This window comes from Neodiprion virginianus, chromosome 5 (genome assembly GCF_021901495.1).
Source record: "Neodiprion virginianus isolate iyNeoVirg1 chromosome 5, iyNeoVirg1.1, whole genome shotgun sequence".
In the NCBI taxonomy this organism is placed as follows: Eukaryota; Metazoa; Arthropoda; class Insecta; order Hymenoptera; family Diprionidae; genus Neodiprion; species Neodiprion virginianus.
Window position 1 is genome coordinate 39,333 of NC_060881.1, and position 18,623 is coordinate 57,955.

General features: G+C 39.7%; 2 protein-coding genes across 5 annotated transcripts; one reads left to right on the top strand and one right to left on the bottom strand.

Annotated features, from left to right (window-relative positions):
* Positions 1–807: 807 nt before the first annotated feature.
* Positions 808–18,429, bottom strand: LOC124305061 (uncharacterized). 4 transcript variants are annotated; one of them, XM_046764043.1, is made up of 11 exons: positions 18,193–18,426; positions 10,664–12,376; positions 9,276–9,388; positions 7,704–7,844; positions 7,506–7,603; positions 7,199–7,382; positions 6,601–6,829; positions 4,159–4,409; positions 3,782–3,993; positions 3,468–3,656; positions 808–3,330 (listed from the first exon to the last, which is right to left on the bottom strand). In XM_046764043.1, exons 2-10 carry the CDS (start codon positions 12,360–12,362, stop codon positions 3,509–3,511), a joined length of 3,075 nt encoding a protein of 1,024 aa, XP_046619999.1. In that variant the 5' UTR covers positions 12,363–12,376; positions 18,193–18,426; the 3' UTR covers positions 808–3,330; positions 3,468–3,508. The 4 variants fall into 4 exon arrangements, with proteins under 4 accessions (XP_046619999.1, XP_046620000.1, XP_046620001.1 ...); XM_046764044.1 differs by lacking the exon at positions 18,193–18,426 and adding an exon at positions 17,960–18,114; XM_046764045.1 differs by lacking the exon at positions 18,193–18,426 and adding an exon at positions 13,707–13,774.
* Positions 13,841–15,644, top strand: LOC124305074 (uncharacterized). Its single transcript, XM_046764089.1, has one exon. The coding sequence runs from the start codon at positions 14,075–14,077 to the stop codon at positions 14,654–14,656; it is 582 nt and encodes a 193-aa protein (XP_046620045.1). The 5' UTR covers positions 13,841–14,074; the 3' UTR covers positions 14,657–15,644.
* Positions 18,430–18,623: the final 194 nt, after the last annotated feature.

Consider the following 18,623-nt stretch of genomic DNA (forward strand, 5'->3'; position numbering starts at 1 on the left):
GCAATCTGTTATACAGGACCGTCTCGAACCAGCCTGCAGTTATAAAAAGGTCATCGGAAGATCTTGCCTCGATAAGAAGCTTGCCTATTTATTAACCTGGAAGGTAGTAAAAAGGCGTCCGGATGAGCTTGTAATTACCAGATTCATCACACCTACTGCAGATTCAACTTGAAACAATTTTAAGTGAATTCCACATCTATCGCACAGTTATTCGAATAATGCCAACTCATTTAGGGAATTACGAGGTGATCAAACTAGGCAGGCGTAGACATTAGACGGTAATTAATACGCTCGATTCTTATAGCGTTGGCTGACCTCGAAAACTGATTCATGGTGACACTTATCAATAATCAGGTACGGCCGTAGTAATTTTTGCAATCGTGTAAAAGGTTGTTCGTAAATTACGTGACGTATTTAGGAATCCCTTTTCAGCCCAACCCCCTCGTGTAAGCACGTCAGAAAAAAATTTTGAACTTCCCTCTACGCAGTGTGAATCAGTGGTACTCTGAGGATACCGATAGCTTTGTTACAGGCAGACTCTGACGCGCCGTTTCCAATAATATTTGGCAATCACCGTGAACGTTTGTTTTTGTTTACTTATATTTTGATAAATCACGTACAAACATTAAAAACGCCCTACCCCGTACCGTAACAAATAATAAATAAACTGGTTTGACTCTCCCTCTCCCACCCCGCCTCGCCCCTAAATTTGTTACGTAACTTCAATACGGCCCTTAAACAGATTGAACACACACGCAGGCATGCACACACATTCATCTAGCGGATTAAAATTTTGCAGCTATAATGTTGTCTTTTGCATCTCGTTGCACGTTTTATTTGATTACACATTAAAATACAATATTTACCACTATTTGGCATCAAGTTATTGGCTGTGTATAAAAACATTTAACGCTAGGATACAGTGTAACGGTATTTGGATTCGTTCTATCACATTTTGTCCCGTTCGGGAATGGCCCGTCTGTAGTACACAGAATACAGCGCACGTATCGTAACTATATATATGATTGATTAAATAATTGGGGACATTTTTCAGGGTGTCTTTTGGGTGTGTGCCAGAATTATTTGTAGAGTAAGAATTTTGCTCTTTTCCGACAACGGTACAGTGGAATTAAAATAGACCTGTGGGCATTGGGAATTCCACGAATCATCCTGACAATTTTTCTACACAAAAGAATTGATTTTACAGTAAGTGAATTGGACCAATTCCTGAGCGTGTCAATTTCATACTTTTTACTTAACTTTGCAAATTTGTCGCTCTCTCCTCAATCGCCAACGATGTAAAATGTACATTTTTTAAATTTCGCCAATCCCACTGAAGAACTTGACTGTGTTTGATGTTACTGATTCATCTTTTAATGCAATGTAGATCGTTTCGGACATGGCTGCAAATATCAAGGTAACAACCGATTAAAACGAGGGCACAGCGGTCCCATGACACGACAACGACGACCCCGATCCGCGCTGCGAAACTTTGGTACATTTCTTAAAAGAGGAACTTACATTTCGTACTGAAAATAAGTTTTGAAGAATTTACCTGAACAACGTTGAAATGCGTAACATACTTTTTGCGAGTCAACTTATCGGTGATCTTGTTTGTCTGACAGTGCAAACAAGGACAATTGAGTGTGTATGAAAGTGAACAGAGTTGTCAACATAAGGTCATATTTATGCCTAAATTTTCCCGTCATTTGTGATCTCGCAGGAAACACTGACAGATTAGATTTCAGCTGTGAGGGAAAGCGCAAATGTCAATAACCGAACAATGTCCATTAAACCAAGGGCTTGTAAGGCTCTTGCAGGTTTTTCAGTGTTTGGTATGTACAACAATAAACTCTGCGATCGATATTAGTTTTTTGATTTCCGAAAGTCTACTAATAATTTGCAGAAATTCCCATCTGCATATCGTTCGCTGTAATATACAGGTATACATGTATACATAGGTGTGTATTACGTCCGTTCATACGGTAAAATATCTTTGGTTTATCATACCTAATTACAATATTTGGAAAAAAAATTGGAGAAATGATCGTATATCTAGGACACTTCGATTCAAAAATGTGAAAAAGTTCAATTGCTAGAACAGAAAATATTTTTCATCAACGCGTCTGCAGAGCACACGGTGATCAACAGTTTTCGATGCACCTTCGTTATACTGTGGATATTTGGTGAAATGTGCCCGTCCAGGATGGTTGAGATTATGAGCAGTAACCGCTGCAAGTCGATCCCTGGGTCGATGACGAGGGTCCGCTTTGTCACATATAGGTGGTTCACGGTACGTACAGGGTTACACGAATTATCTTAACTGAGATCTCAATAGTTTTCAGTACCCACGAACATAAATTTACAATTCCAAACGTTTTGTTCTGAATCAGGGGGAAAATTAATGATTGGAATAGGAATGAATAAGAATGTTTTCTAATACGAATTTGAGTGGTCTGTAAAAAAATTTTTTATACGGTTGCAAAATGCAGCCGAACGTTGATTACCTAATAACAATTGGTGAATGAGTGAATGTTATAATTGTGCTAATTCGTGTCAGCTAGGAACCAGGTGACATACAGCGGGTATCCGAGTTTCGTTATAACTCTATCGCTACCTTTCAATTTATGTGTTTGAAACGTTGGGTTCTTCAAAAAATGTGCTGCAACACAGTGTGATCATGAATTTGTGAAGCGTGTAAAGAGGAAATCAACTATTTTATGCGAGCACATATATACGTATAGTCAATGTTTAGACAAGGAATCTATAGATCAGGCGCTTTAACCAGGGCCGATTTTCACCACTGTCGTCAACTAGTTTGCCGCATGATTAGGCTGTGGCTAGCCGTAGCATTCATCGTATTTTTCACAGATCTGAACCATATTGATAACTGTAGTAAAGTGGATGTCGCATTTATTAATTATTATTAAATCCCTACTCATTCGGTAATCTCGAATGAAATTTGGTAAGTTATAATTTTAAATTTCTCGTATTTTCCGACTGACTAGCATGATTGATAAGTTCAGAAGTTTTATCGAGAATTTTTGGTTTTGAAAAATAAAGTGATTAATGATTTAGGTTAGATTTTTTGATTGAATATGTACACGCGTACAGGCGTTCATTAACGGACCAGAAGTTACGGAAAACTAAGAATCTTAAAGCAATTTTCCATATCGTTCCCAATAACGCATTAATGATAGGATTAGCCGAGAAAGAAAGTATAAGTGTTTCACACAAAATAGATATTATTTTTACAGCTAATTTTGCCCCTCAATGTTGCTTCGAACGACGTGTAGCCGGTAAATTCTTAAAGTGTCCGCAGGCTGCAGACTATTCAAAGAAAATCAAAGAATGTCAAATTCATAGAATTTCACGTCAAACTCAGAATTTTTCTGTTAATTTACAGACAACAATCTTATGAAAAGTACTACAGAATGGATTGAACCCGCTTGAAAACAACAGATTACCTTGAGATTAGTAATTGTTTTAGAACAATGTGTCCGTATCGTTAACTGTGACAACTTTGATTGACTATCATTTTTTTTTCACCAGTCATGTTAGGCAATGGATTCTCTGATTCACAGAGATGGCGTGCTGGCTGTTGAACCTTTTCCAATTCCCCAACAAACGATTCCAACCTGCATTCCAGTTCAGACCTAAGCAGAGTAAGGGCAAAAAATTTACATTGACCACCATCGTGAAGGGTAGATTATACAGTCTGTGATAAGGAATTCCTAATCTATGATACAGAAATTAGTAGGTTTTAACAGAAAATGATTACTTTTCCTCCCTCAACTCTTGTATGCACGTATCATTATCCAGCTGTATAATTCGGAGAACTTTCAAAAGTTTAGTGACAAGATTGTCAACATCAATCACTTGATCGACAAGAGAAATAGCTGGACAATAATCTGTAAGAGGTCCTGGATTATCAGTGATGCCAGTCTCGGATTCGCTCAAGGATTCGCATTCATCATGTTCTTCAACTTCCACCTAATTCCACATTGATGCAAATCAAAACGTGACCAATAATTAATACTTAACATACATAACACTGTCAAGTATTTTATTATAAGGAATTGCAACGACTGTTTGCAATTTAATAATAAAAAAAAATCGATTGTCCAACCAATTTTACATAATTCTCTTACTATCTACCTTACGGCGATGCAGAATAGCCTGTGTGAGGTTTGAGAGGCTAGTGGATTCATCAGCAAATCGACCCTGCTTAGAACTCTCTTCAAGCCCATTTTCCGTGGAACCCAGTGTTCTGCGAAGCGAGTCGCTGCTCGATACCATATTGTGGGTGTAAGTATCTGGCAAAGGAACATCCTCCAAGACACTTTCCATCATTAGACATGGTTCTGTCTCGAAATCCAACAGGTCGGATGACGAGTCTAAGCTTATTTCTGTCAATAATGCAGAAAATTGGATATCAGCAGCAGCTATGACATGTGTAAGGAATAACTGTTTAGAGAAGGCATAATGTACAGTTGATGCGAAATCATTTTCACGTGGCAAGGTAGCTGTGGGTTAGGGAACGTACCCATACTACGTGACCCGTTTAAGGGGGGGAGCGGAGTCTTTAAAATACTACAATCAGTCACAGGAGGGGGGGAGTGGCTCAGCTTTTTGTCACGTAGTCGATTTTACTGAGAGAAATCTCGTATTTTTTAGACCTGTATTTGAATATAGCGCGCAGTGCTTAGTGCTTTTTAAACTCACAGTTGGTGGCGCTGACGCACATATGCCGAGACGTCAGCCAATTGTAAACAGACACTGTTTGTCAGACAGTTTGTATTTCAGTGAAGTTAATACTACGTGAAAAATAAAGGGGGAGATGGGGGGTCTTGGCATATACTACGAGAAGTCACCGAAGGGGGGGAGGGGTCGAAAAATCTAAAAAAATAGGTCACGTAGTATGGGTACGTTCCCTTACCTACACTATGTTATTGGTATACATTGGAAACAAAAATTGACAATTTCGGATGACCAGACACCATATACCTGAAAAAAGCTACTCAAACGATGAGACTGGTCATTAATCTACAGAGCATGCAGATTTTCCGGTCTGAGAAATACAATACACATGAGGCGTACCATGCCGTTTCAACCGATGTTGGACCGTCACCCATTTGATTTAAACATTGATTTTTTACATTTCAGTACGACTCTACCGAAGATACGACGTTTTTCAAATTTTTCAATGCATCCTTCAGTAAGAAATGGATTCTTTTCATTTTTACATTCTTTGTAGTCTGGGCTCAATGTTCCTGAAATCTAGGGACCTACAGAACTTGTCACTCGATCGTATACTGGCCTTCTGGCGGAGGATGATGTGTGATATTAACTAAAGCCGGTCAATAACCGAGGGGTGGTACAATAGGTCCTACCTGACAATGAATGCCGTGATATTAGTTATATCATAACAAATTAGATACCTATACAGTTGCACCTGTGAATGACTATTCCAGTGAAAGTATCAAGCTTACACTATTTGAAAATGCAATTTTCTTGAAAAAAAAAAGGAATATATTATATTCTGCCTCTAATAATGTAACTCTGAATTTTTTTTTAAAATAGCCCAAGCATGAATTTTGAGATCTTGTCGGAAGCAGTGATTCTGGTCGCACCAAATATATGAGCATTTACAATTGTAAAAATTGATAAAATTCGGTGACATTGTTATGTTTGCAATCTTCACTTTGCAGGCTTTGTAGTCAGTTTGGAAGAAAAATTCTGGACTTGAAAAATCAGTAGTCTAGAAGTAATAACTGACAGAAAACTGTGATCAACTCCAGAACTTATAATTAATCGAGAACATTTTTATTACTTTACTTTCGATACACTGTGTTTTCTAAATTCCGTTGAAGCAGAGTATGACCTACGATTAGTGATAACTTTGCCATGTTCACCACGGTTGATACAAATGAGAATTTTGGATTCCTGGGATAGACTTCGCCGTGTCAAATCGTTCCAGGAATGATCTCGTATATTTATATTGTCACACCTAGGGTTGTCGGTTTTCTGGATTACTAATTTCCCGAACCTAGAATTTTTCCTCACAACTGACTGGAAGGTGTGGATTGCGTACGATTTAATAACCATTTCGTCAAATTTTGACAATCGTAAATGACTATATCTTCAGTGAGATGAGAATCACCACTTCTGACAAGGTGTTGAACTCGTTCTCAGCTGCAAAGAATTCATTGATGAAAAAAAAAATGTAAATTCTGTTATCAGTGGTGAAATATAAATTTATACTGTTTTGTAAAAAAAGGGCATTTTTAACAGTAGATAACTTTTGTTTTTCACACACAGCAAAATAGTAATTCCAAGGCGCAACTTTATTGTCCTGCAAGTTTTTATGATACTCAGTCAAGATTGCCAGGTGCAATCTAGTTTTCGATGCAGGACCATGCAAAGATCGAAAAGATGATGAAAGAAAAATACTTCTTGCTCTAGGATGATTTGATAGTGGATTCTCATTTTGAGTAATACTACAACATAAAACACAAAGTCCAAATCTAACGTGATTAGAATCAAACATTGGTTGAAACAGCTTGGAATGCCCCATATGCGTCTGGTAAAATCACTTACCCTTGTGCAATTGCTTCAAAGCGGGTTCAATAAATGCAGGTTTTCTATCCGCAGGTTTTCCAACAAACGGATGTGTTGCTGCATTTCTGATAGCACCAATAACCGCTGATACAAAGGAACCTCTCTTTGGACTTGGCGTGAACTCTTTGAGACTTTGCCTAGAGCTAACAGGGCTTGACTCGACACTGCTGTTACTACAACTGTATGCTTCGTTAATATATATGACATCCTGAAAATTAATCCATACGGTGTGGTTTCGTAAAATGCAACCTTGATTTACATCTAGCACATAAAAATCAGTTTTCGAATCACCTACTTGTTGCTTATTGAGTTCTTGATGAAATTGCAAACAAATTGAGAAACTGCTGTGATATTTTTGTTACGTACCCAATGACTTTTTGGTTACAACTGATAATATTCAGAGATGGAAGCGGCATTATTTCGAACAAAGTGACTGGAAATATGCAAGAGTACAGAAAAGCTGCTGACGACTATGGGCGATCCAGAAGAAATGTAAGAATCGTGTTGTAAAATACTGTGCGTAGCATATGGCGTAATGTTACTCCATGTGAGTTTATTGTTTGTGATCAACCACTACCTCAAGATCCTTTTCAGAAATATTGTATGAAGTAACAAGTTGATCCACCAAAGCCTCCAGCCTCGTTCCCAATCCGGACAAGGCCACAGCCGCTCCGGATACCGCCGCTCCCTGACTCAAGAGCAAATCTCTGCTCCGTCTCTCCACAGCATTTAATTTTAGATTCATCAACAAGTTTTCTTGCCTGTCAAATATTGTCAACAATTCAAATAAGACTGGAGGGATGGATAATGAAAGGGTTGAAACATATTAACAACAAAATGCATTCAACGTGTAGACTTTCATAGTTCAATGGTGATTTAAATACCTTCGTTGCTCGCTGATGCGTACCAGATGTTTACATTCTTCGATCTGCCTTCCTAGCTCAGAGTTGCTTCGTTTGACCAATTCGTCCTTCTTTTTTATCTAGACACGTAAAAAAAATTATCAACCATCACATTGTGAGCATTATAAATAAATTGCAAGGGTGACGAAGTTTAGTGATGTATTAAACAAGATACAGCACCTCAGCTTCTGCATCTTTAAGCGCCTCAGCCAGTGTAGCCTTCTCTTCCTGAAGAAAATCTTGCATTTCTATCGATTCTGCTTCCAACTCTTGGTGCTGTTGCAGCAATGTTTTTTGCACAACCATGCTTTTTTCCAAATCCTTCGAAATTAATAAATAACATAACTAGAATATGATTGATGAAAACGAGATGCCCGGATGATGTTGAGGTTAGTATTGTTGGCGCAATGATGCATCTTAACGAAAAATAATTTTTTATACAACTTGAGGATTCTCTGAGACTTATTAAACCGTAATGAAGCATACCGTGCTCATTAGTGTGGTCGTTATTTGGAGTCAAAATTAATTTTACCCCTTCCGCCCCCCAAATCGGTTCGAAATACGTAAAAAGTAACGCTGTAATTTTTTAAGATTTTTAAAAGAACACTTAACCCTTGACCTCAGGGGTTGAAGTTTTCCATTTAAAACACATGGGGTTTTCCTGCGTTTGGAGTCACTATTTTACTGTGGGCCTTAATATGTTTGTAAAATCCTGAAATTTTCAGAAATTAGTTTACAAGCATGCTGCTACATGGAAAAAATTTCCGAAACCCCTACCCTCAAAATGTTGTATAATATTACCATAATAATAATAATTGAAAAAAAATAAAAAAAATTTTCTCAATTTTTTTCTTAATTATCTTCCTCGTTTTTTTTTTTATAAATGTATTTAAAATAGAATAATTTTCTACACGAGTTACAAATTCTTAAGTATTGTCTGCTTTTTTGCATCTGGATGATTTTTTCGATATTCGCTTACCCATTCGCGAGCAGTCCTTGTCCTTCTTGCTCGACCACGACGCGACGCCGGAGGCATTCGTATTGTTTTTTCGCCGGTTTTTACTCACGGTGCAATCTCATTATCGGTCGGAAAATAATTCATATTCTCGCTGCTCTATAATTCACTCAATTATACAATATTTTGGTGCTATCTCAATTGATAGAGCTCTTGTATATTCGGCTTTCGAAATCGCACTATCGTGAGCACGATAGTTAGCACTATTTTAAATACATTTGTAAAAAAAAAACGAGGAAGCAAATTAATAAAAAAAATTGAGAAATTTTTTTTTTTTTAATTATTATTATTATGATAATGTTATACAACATTTTGAGGGTAGGAGTTTCGGAAATTTTTTCCATGTAGCTACATGCTTGTAAACTAATTTATGAAAATTTCAGGATATTACAAACATATTAAGGCCCACAGTAAAATAGTGACTCCAAACGCAGGTAAACCCCATGTTGTTTTAAATAGAAAACTTCAACCCGTGTGGTCAAGGGTTAAGCGTTCTTTTAAAAATCTTAAAAAATTACAGCGTTACTTTTTACGTATTTCGAACCGATTTGGGGGGCGGAAGGGGTAAAATTAATTTTGACCCCAAATAACGACCACCCTAGTGCTCATACTTTGACAAGCCAACTTGTTCAAAACCATTCTAAAATTACAAGGTAATGATTTTTCTTCTGATGTTTTATTACGTCAATGTTACTAACTTAAACCGGATACTCGGGATATTCTTTGTACCTACTGACCCTATTCAACATACGGCAAAGGGATTGTAGGTCCTCGATCTCAATTTGCTGATTAGCGACGACTTGCCCCGATGATTGTATATGGGATTCCAGTTCCAGGAAGCTGTCCCCTTCTTAAATTGTACAACATAAATAGGTCATTATTATTGCCTTTGATATTGCATTAATGTATGGGGCAATGCGTTTCAACTTTTTGAGGCTGCTTCACGCAACTAACGCTGTACTGCAACTATATTAGCATTTGACATTTCTCGTGCGCTGCTTCTATATTCTATTATAAGGTATATACCACCAGAATATTAAGAGTTGTGTGAAAAATTATCAGAGTAAAGTATACATACATCCTGCGACCTATGGATACTCGATTACTTTTCATTACGCGATATCAAACTATAACTATCTGTTGTGTAAATATTATTCTTGGATATGAAGGTCATAAACAAAAAACACTATTTTTGTGTTAACGTTTCAGTCCGGATGGGGGCCCTCCTCAGAACAATTTATATCAGAACATCTGTCATGAACAGAAAAATTTTTATAATGTACACCAGTTAGTTATCACAAAATTATATGTGAAAGGTTTATGTGATAAGTAGGATTGTTTGTGCTCATATAAGAGGGATTACCTGATGATGAACTGGCACTTACAATTTACGAGGAAAAAGAACGAACTAGTAGTAGTAATGAATGCACGTTAGAATAATCGAATAAACTCAAAATGTTCATTTTTAAAAAACACACAACGACTGCAATGCGAAACTCCGCGAAAATATAAGTATCTGTCTAGTCGCCACTTAAACTCAGAATACATGTTTTACCATTTTTTGACAGATTTTCTTAAACTTAATCTTGATGATGGAAATAAAAAAAACTTCTTATTGATACATTAAAATTTGCACATATTTTACTCAAATGATTCTTTTTCGTACGATGATTGCAGCCAGAAGCGTTAATGGCTTACGTCCAATTTCAGGAAACAATGTTCCCAAAACTTGAACAGATTTCTTGAAATACAAATACAAGATTAAGGGCCATGTTCATTGTTCACTTCAAGGAACAGCCATTGCAAAGTAAAACATTATCAAGCTCAGAAGAAACTGTGAGAAAATTTAAATAGCAATGGCACGTGAGCCTCTGTGATACGTATCGTTGATGGAAGACAATCTTTAGTCGACGAACGTATGTACAGATCCCTGGATTGGTTCTGACACATTCAATGCCACCAATGTATTCTGCTGTCACTTATTCAACATATAAACCACATGCCACCGGTGTCGCTTTGAACATGCCAGAAGCAATCTGTGGTTCTGTACAATCAGCTTAGAACCAGACTTACCATAAACAAACGGATAAATAAAAATCATGAAAAATATCAAATAAACTGGTACCTGTATGTTCTGATTGAGGGGTACCGAGCATGGCCAAAACCCTCTGAGCGTTCCTATCCAGTTCTCGGCGAGCAAACGCGTGATCAGCTTTTTCCTCTTCCAATACCCGTCGGACTTGGGCAAGCTCTATCTTTAATTTCTCATTTTCTAGCTGAGAGGATGCAGCCACTTCTGTGACTCGTTCAACTTCGGTTTGCATCAATTTTGTGTCTTTCCAGGAGCCTTCGGTCTGACAACTTCTATCCGATCTATCCACTCTGGCAGGATCTGGCATAGTGGCGACAAGTCCGGCAAAGACATTGTCCATGTCTGCTCTGGTCAGGCCAGTCTGCACACTAATTTCGTGATAAATGCGCGTTTTCTCTGCGGGTTTTATCCTTGCGTAAGAAGGTAGAGATTTGTAAGGCGTTGCGTCTCTCATGGGAACCGATTTTTTACCATTCATTCTATTCAGGCTAGCATCTCTGCTACCTGATCGACTTCTAGCCGCTTTCTCGTTTGACTTAGGAACTGCAAATTTACTTCTATTTCTTCTAGGCAACGTGGCATATGTATCCAACGCTTTGTTATCTAAACTAGTGGCGATTTTGTCCTTGCGAACGGTTTGAGGCTCCATGCACGTTGCGAAATTTGCCCGTGGAGTGCTCGGAAGTTTTTTACCTTCGTCCAAAGGAGTGGATCCGGGAGTTCGCCCCCTGCCACTAGATCCCCCTCTGGATCTGGTGCCCCGTCCTCTTTGTGCCAAATCTTTATTAATTTCTGTCGTCAGCGCTGATGGCAGGGATTCGGGGATCGCTCTTGTGCGAGTTCGATGAAAGCCAGGCGTAGCACTTGGTCGTTGTGTAGCAGCCTGACGACACGTGCCATTTATCGGAGTAATTTCCTTGGCTGTATCTTTAAGGGAGGAGTGTTTTGTTTCTTTCGAGCGACCTCTGTCCCTGGATCCCGGCTGGAGTTTTGACGGAACGGTTCGTGGTGCAACAACTCGTGTTTTAGACCTAGGAGAAGCCACTGCTGGATTAGTCGAGGCGCTGGGCTTGACACGGGATGGTTTTTGAGGCTCGGCAACACCGAGCTTCTTCTTATTTGTGGCTGACGCTATGACGGTTCGTTTTCCATTTGCCCTCGTACCTCTGGCAGATATGCTTCCAGCTATGGAGGAACTTTCGCTGCCACCTTCGCTGGTACCTTCTCCCCCGGTGTTAAGCCGCAAGTCGTCTGGGAGCGTGGCACAGGGATCTTCGTAGACAGAGCAGCAGCTAACGAGACTCGAATCACACGACGCTTCGTCCAATCCCCCACAGCTACTTCCATAGTCTACACTATTTCTACTACGAACTCTCAATACTTCCGTCGCACATCCTTCGACTCCACTATCACTCCCATCTTTACTGTCTTTGCTCTCCCCTGGAAATTCTTTAACCTCGGTACCTGCAGTCATTGTCAGCGATTCCTCCCCGTCGCACGTCGAATCACGAACTACATGTATTACAGTGATATTGAGATCGCTGTTCATGGTTTCGTCAGCATCGTCGCCGTCACCCAACAGCCTTGTATCTGTTGGAGATGCAAGGTCCTCAGGTACTCCAGAGTCTTGCCTGGCAACAGTTTGCGTGAAAGGAGCGACGAGGGCGTCAATTTCGTTAGACAGTTCCATTGTGATATTCCAATGAACCAATTGCATGTATCGTTTATGCATTGCACGACGTCATCCTGCCAACAAGAGTAATCATAATGGCAGGTGAGTATATACATTTTGTGTAGTTTTGTGATCAGTATTTCACAATGACAACTATACGCGGTTGGCTGACAGTGCAGCATTAGCGAATACTCTGGATGAAATATGATCGTGATATTTTTCGCGTTTGAGTGTCAGTGTTAAATTACTGTGACTACGATCATGCTGCTGCAGTAATTCTCGAAGGTCGCAAACGCAAATACCTATAGATATATGCCAACGTGATACGTTCCTATACAAGTGGCAATCATCGATTACCCGCAGTTGGTACAAAATACGGCCGTATTATCGCGTCTAAATGGAATTGGACATGAATTCACAAATATACCGTAGGTCATATGAGGAAACGATGAGGGACGTCTCAATGCAGAATTACCGCTATCTCGACAATAATTCCTCGATATCACACACGCGGAGACGTCGGGTTCGCTGCCACGGAAACTTTTCCCCTCTAGAAAAACTATAGTGGAACAGTAGAAGGGAAAACTATAATATATCTATACGATTCGATGCGCACTATTAGCGGGTCAATGCCTTGATGAGTAAAGCCACTATTACGCACGGCTACTTCTGTGTATGTACAGTAAATCCCAGTGTACTATTCTGGTTTTTCCTGAAAATTGTGCGCACCATTTGTGGAGAAGCGAAAAGTTTAAGGTACTGCAACACAGAGTTATCTGAGCAAATTAAAAAAAAATGGTGTCATCAATTATACAAATTATAGTATATATGTATGAAAGACGATAGTTACGTGTAAATAGGTATGTATACAAACGTATAATGTCTGTAGGTGACGAACACTTGTCCAACTGACACACCGATTTAAATCCGTCGCCCGCATAACTGCTTCTCTCTCGCTGAAGGACTATTATGCGTTCAGCGACGGATAAATGACATTGCAAATATAGATCACTGATATTGTATAACTATTATTATACATATATCAGTGAGATAGATCATCGATGCAGGTATGTGCAGGTTGTTTTTTCTATATACTCATAGCCATCGCAAGGGCCCTTAGGTAAATTGAAATTTTCAATTTCACACTGAAAAGATTGGGCGTGACTCGTCTTGATGCACTGATCGTGAAGTATGGGGGAATTAACACGACATTCTCATAGGTACCAAATTATATTCTATATCACGTCGGCAATTCTCGTAATAACGTACGGTGCAACTGAACCGAATGGACGAACCATGTGTACCTATTATACGTGGCTGTACATACGCGACAAAGTAATTACATAGCTACCTGCTCGTCGACACTCGGCCATCGCTGTTATACATAATCTTTGTGTTACTAACTTGTTTACCACATACAAGCACAGAGTTAACCCGGGGAATAACCAGCCTGATTCGTCGTATTCACTCGTAGACATCTGACCTCCGACAATCGGCTGTTCCAGGCGATATAGTCGCACGCCACGCAGAGATTTAAAACTATTGGCAAACGAGCCGTGTAACTGTGCACGTCGAGTAAACAACTATCGATATCGCCAATCTGTGAGGTAGGCAGACGCACGCTTGCATATACATGCGATGTAAATATAACGTTGGTAGATGACAGCGTGGTCCAAGTATTACCGAAGGAGAAAAATGTACGCAACTGGCAATAAACGAATGCCGAGGACGAGAAATTGAAGAAGATTGTGATAATATAAAACTGCTCGACAATGACGATTACGACTGATACGAAAATGACGATGGAAAAAGCGAAAGAGTTGAAAGGTGACGGTCTCAGGGTCAAGCTGGAATCCAATGACTTTAAATTAAACGTACGCGGCGATGGATGTCAGGTGACGGTGGCCAAAAATTGCGGTAGTATCCGCATTGTCGGTGACGGTTGTTCGGTGAAAGTGAATTTCAACGGCGGTGCAATAAAATACGAAGGCGACGGCGGACGGATATTTCTTGGAACGGGCTCGAATATGGAGTCGGTAAGCTACGTAGGCAACGGCGGTAGAATAATTAGTGGCAACAGAGGAAACAACAGGAGAAAAGAGAAGTTGGTAGAAGCAGATGTAGGCGGCGGGAAGAGCGATGGTAAAGGGTGTGCCCTATCGCACACAGATACGGAGCTGGAGAACACAAGCAACGAGAAGAAAGAGAGAAATGGCAAAACGTTTTCGAATGCTCAGGAAAAAAGGTGGGAAAGATATTCTCGACAGTGCATGAAGAACTCGGTGGCAAAAACTTTCACCACTAATCAGAAAATCCCCGTAATTGTTAACGAGAACTTCGTTTATAGACATTGATCATTTTTCAAAGCTCCAAATCCTCCTCCCCGGCGTTGGCTGTCAAGTCTTCTAAAATGCAGGTTTAGGAAGTTTTAGGGTCGCAAATTTTTAGCAGAGTCTTACGTACACTACGGGCAAAGGTGAAAGGGTGGGTGAAGCTTTGTTGAGAAAACGTTGGGTGATCGAGTTTACGGACTGGTTAACACGGCTCGGGCAAAAATCTATCTGCCAGTACCACAATATCATCGATGAGTCAGCCGCGCAAACTAACGATAAATATTAAAAGGTATAATAGTACGATAAATACACCAGTGAATCAACGCCTGAGAAAACCACCGGTAAATGAACAACTGTGTTAAAACCACTATGTATAGCAATCACCCCACTCACTGCCTCGAAGCCGAGTATATCATATTCGCGCGCGCGCGCGTGTGTGTGTGTGTGTGTCAATGTAGCATTTTTTTTCCTTTACTAATAAACAATAATACATATTTCATATCAGGAAGAAAAAGAAGAAAGAGGAGAATGACGAAGTATCATAGGTGTAGATATTTGTGTCTCGAACTGCTGGTGATTATTTGATAGATTAAGAAATTGAAAAGAAGACCGATCCTTCAATTCTGAGTGTGAGGGTATTTATGTAATACTAAAGTCCATGAAATTCGGCATACCTACACATAATTTATACCCATGAATGCCAAAGTTGAGGCCAATTTGAAAGAAACCAAATGTGTCTGAGCTCGATAAGTGCTGGTTACTATAGTTAGTTAATATTCTGCGTACAAATTTAATTTTTATAGATGTTTGTAATTGCACACATACTTATTATCCGACATTGAACGCGACTTTGCCTTCGTGACGAGTCAAGACGAGGATACAAACGTGACGCAGGCGAGATGACGAATCGTTAATTTATACCTATGCTTGCAGAGAAGATCGGTGAATTTGTACTCGCATTCCCAAAAGGTCGTATAGTTTTAAATAAAGTGTAATTTTTAAGCAGAAATTTATGGCTTCAACTATGGTTTTTGACATCGTTTATTTGCATTTAATTGATATATGATACAGTCAAGTGTATTACAACATCTGTAGAGTAAAAACCTGAATTACCAATAGCATGTTTTACGGATAAAGTAAGATTACTACGCATTGTCTATGCACTGACTTTTACTTTGCACATGACAGATTGAGATATAAGTCCCTTTTTGATTACACACGAGTCCTTGTGCGAGAAAAAACAGGCGATAGAGATTTGGTCCTAATTGCGTCAATAGCTGCATTTCTACCACGTGGTGCTAGCTTACTATACGACAGTAATTTCGTAATAAGCATGCGAATCAAACCATAAAACATACAGCGTCAAAAATTTCGTCGCCCATTCTGTTTGTTGGTTGATTAATTGAACAAAAAATATCGAGAAGATTCATCTTGGCCGTGGAATAATTATCGAAACGCCTAAACCCATCTTCCGGGGCAAGTAACTGCATACGTAATCGTGTTATGGAACAATGCTCGTGCTGGCCGTAGCGGATTCCAATCGCAAAGGGCACTTGAAAATATTAAGAGGATCTAATTTTCGTTCTCCGACTGGCAGTGAAAGAATCGTACGGTGTACCAAGATGTGTAGAATAGTAAAAAAAAAAGTCAAATCATATCAAGAAAGGTCCACGTGTACAATTTCTAATAAATAATTATAGAGTAAGAAGTAATTCTGCCACCTTAGTCGAACGCGCAGAAAATTGAAAATTGAAACAGAATTTCGCAAAGTAAACGAGGGATGGAGCGCAACTACAATCATATTAACAAGAAATCGGGTAGATAAATATAACCTGTACACATAGGTATGTGGCACCGGCAGGCCCCACCTCTCGTCTCGGACTGTAGCAGACGAGCGTGCGACATTCTTCTGGAGAGCATTTACCAGTTAAAATGACCTGCACACGCAAATCAAATCGTACTATTCCGCCTCGATTAGCGGATCATTAATGAGGTTGGCCACACTAGCATCTAACCAATCGTAGCCGCGCATCGAGGAGATGCGGCGTGTGCTGTTCGAGAGGCGTAAGTTAGACGCTGCTAGTGCTGCCAACCTTATTTCCGACCCGACTTTACTCAAGTGTGTGCATGGCGCATGTTGTACGGTATACTTGTATGGCTTCATTCGGCCTAAAATATATTTATATTGCCGTACAACAGATGTTAACAGGGTTTCAAACCCTAATGACGAAAGTGGTATAGATAAAAATGAAACAAACCTCTTACCCTTATCGCACAAGAAACAGAACCACACTAACAATAAATATACACAACACAAACGTGTGTACACATGCATATGCGTAGGTGGCGGAACCGAGCAGAAGGGAGAAATATTGGCCTCCTAATCATACCATATGATAACGTATAAATTTATACGCTTGCGCAGGCTCAACTTTCCTGATGGTGTGAATAATAATACGCACGTGGCGTCGGTTGGACGTCAAAGCAATTCGTCGAACAAAAATGATCTATAATCCGTGTAAGAAGGAACAGGAACGATCTGCAGGGGACCATAGGCATGTACACGGTTCATATAATTATATAACCATGCCGTCAAGTTTAATAAGACTTGCCAGCCAGAGGCTTGCCTCGACCCTACACTGCGGTTTTGTTTGGCGAATATGTCATCTATTCGATATAAACAACGAAGAACTCGTACCGTTGTGCGGCTTTCAGTTGGGACCGAATCACAAAGAATCGAAAAATTCATTCCAACAATGTCCACCAATGACTTCCCTATTACAACACATACCTTATATGTAATTAAAATACTTTTAATTCGGTTTATAAAACTCTTATCTGTGTCACGCAGATTTGTGAATGATAGCTGTGCAACAGACCACTCGTCCGTATAGGTATGTATATGCCATACGTGTGCGTATTATATGGTATGTCACGGAACACTATGGAGATGAACAGCGTCATTCACGCACGCACGCACACCTTCGCAGCTGCGCAGCCCCAGGGGCGACCAAACTGGCGACTTGCGACTTGCGATAACATTCTTTGGAATCACGGATTTGACATATTCACTTGCCAATTTATGTACATCACAACTGTTAACAATGTTTTCATATAAACTCGTTAAGAAACATTGCCATACTACTGTCTTCTTTGACAAGGGATATGAAACGATTTTTTATTTAGCAGTTATGATTACACTTGACGCGACAAGGAACAATAATGGACAACTGTGGTAGTAGTACGTACGTACGAGAAACATTGGCACTTTGATTCGAAGGTAAATATTTATATATTAATATACGGAGGATAAAGATAACTTACTGACAGTGACCGATGAAAATCCAGTTCATTAATTTCAGAAAACAAAAGGATCAGAATGGATCTGAATATACCCGAAATGATGAAAATCGCGCGACACTTGTGCATCCACGGATGCTACATTCTTACTCATATGCATACGTACATACATTGTATGTTGTCCACATGTATAACGTCACATAGCAGAAATATTGTATGTACATACGATCGATCGGCTTCGCAAAATTCTCTCTTACCTTAATTAATAGCGACTACCCGTCCGCGATGCGATTAACGTACAATGCAACTCCAGCGATTTTCCATGTTAGATTAAGCGCAATTGCAAATCGAAGCACGACACGAACACATTTCGGAAAATAAAAAATTCGAACTCAGCAATTCTCCGGATCCTTGCTAACGTGAATATTCCCGTAAGTACACCGACCGCCGTACCGTATGAAACGCAAATTACGCCCGACTCGGCACAACCAGCGACGTCTACTGGACAAAAAATCGCGTCAAATCCGCCCGGTGAACAATTGGTAAATAGGGGACTAGCGCCCTCTGACAGGGGATAGGCTTTTCGAGTTGGCGTTGATTGACGTCGAAGGCACGTCGGTAACCGATCCGGACTTAACATCGCGGAAGTGGTATCCATCTCTTTCTTGCCTGCAGGAACATAGGAGCC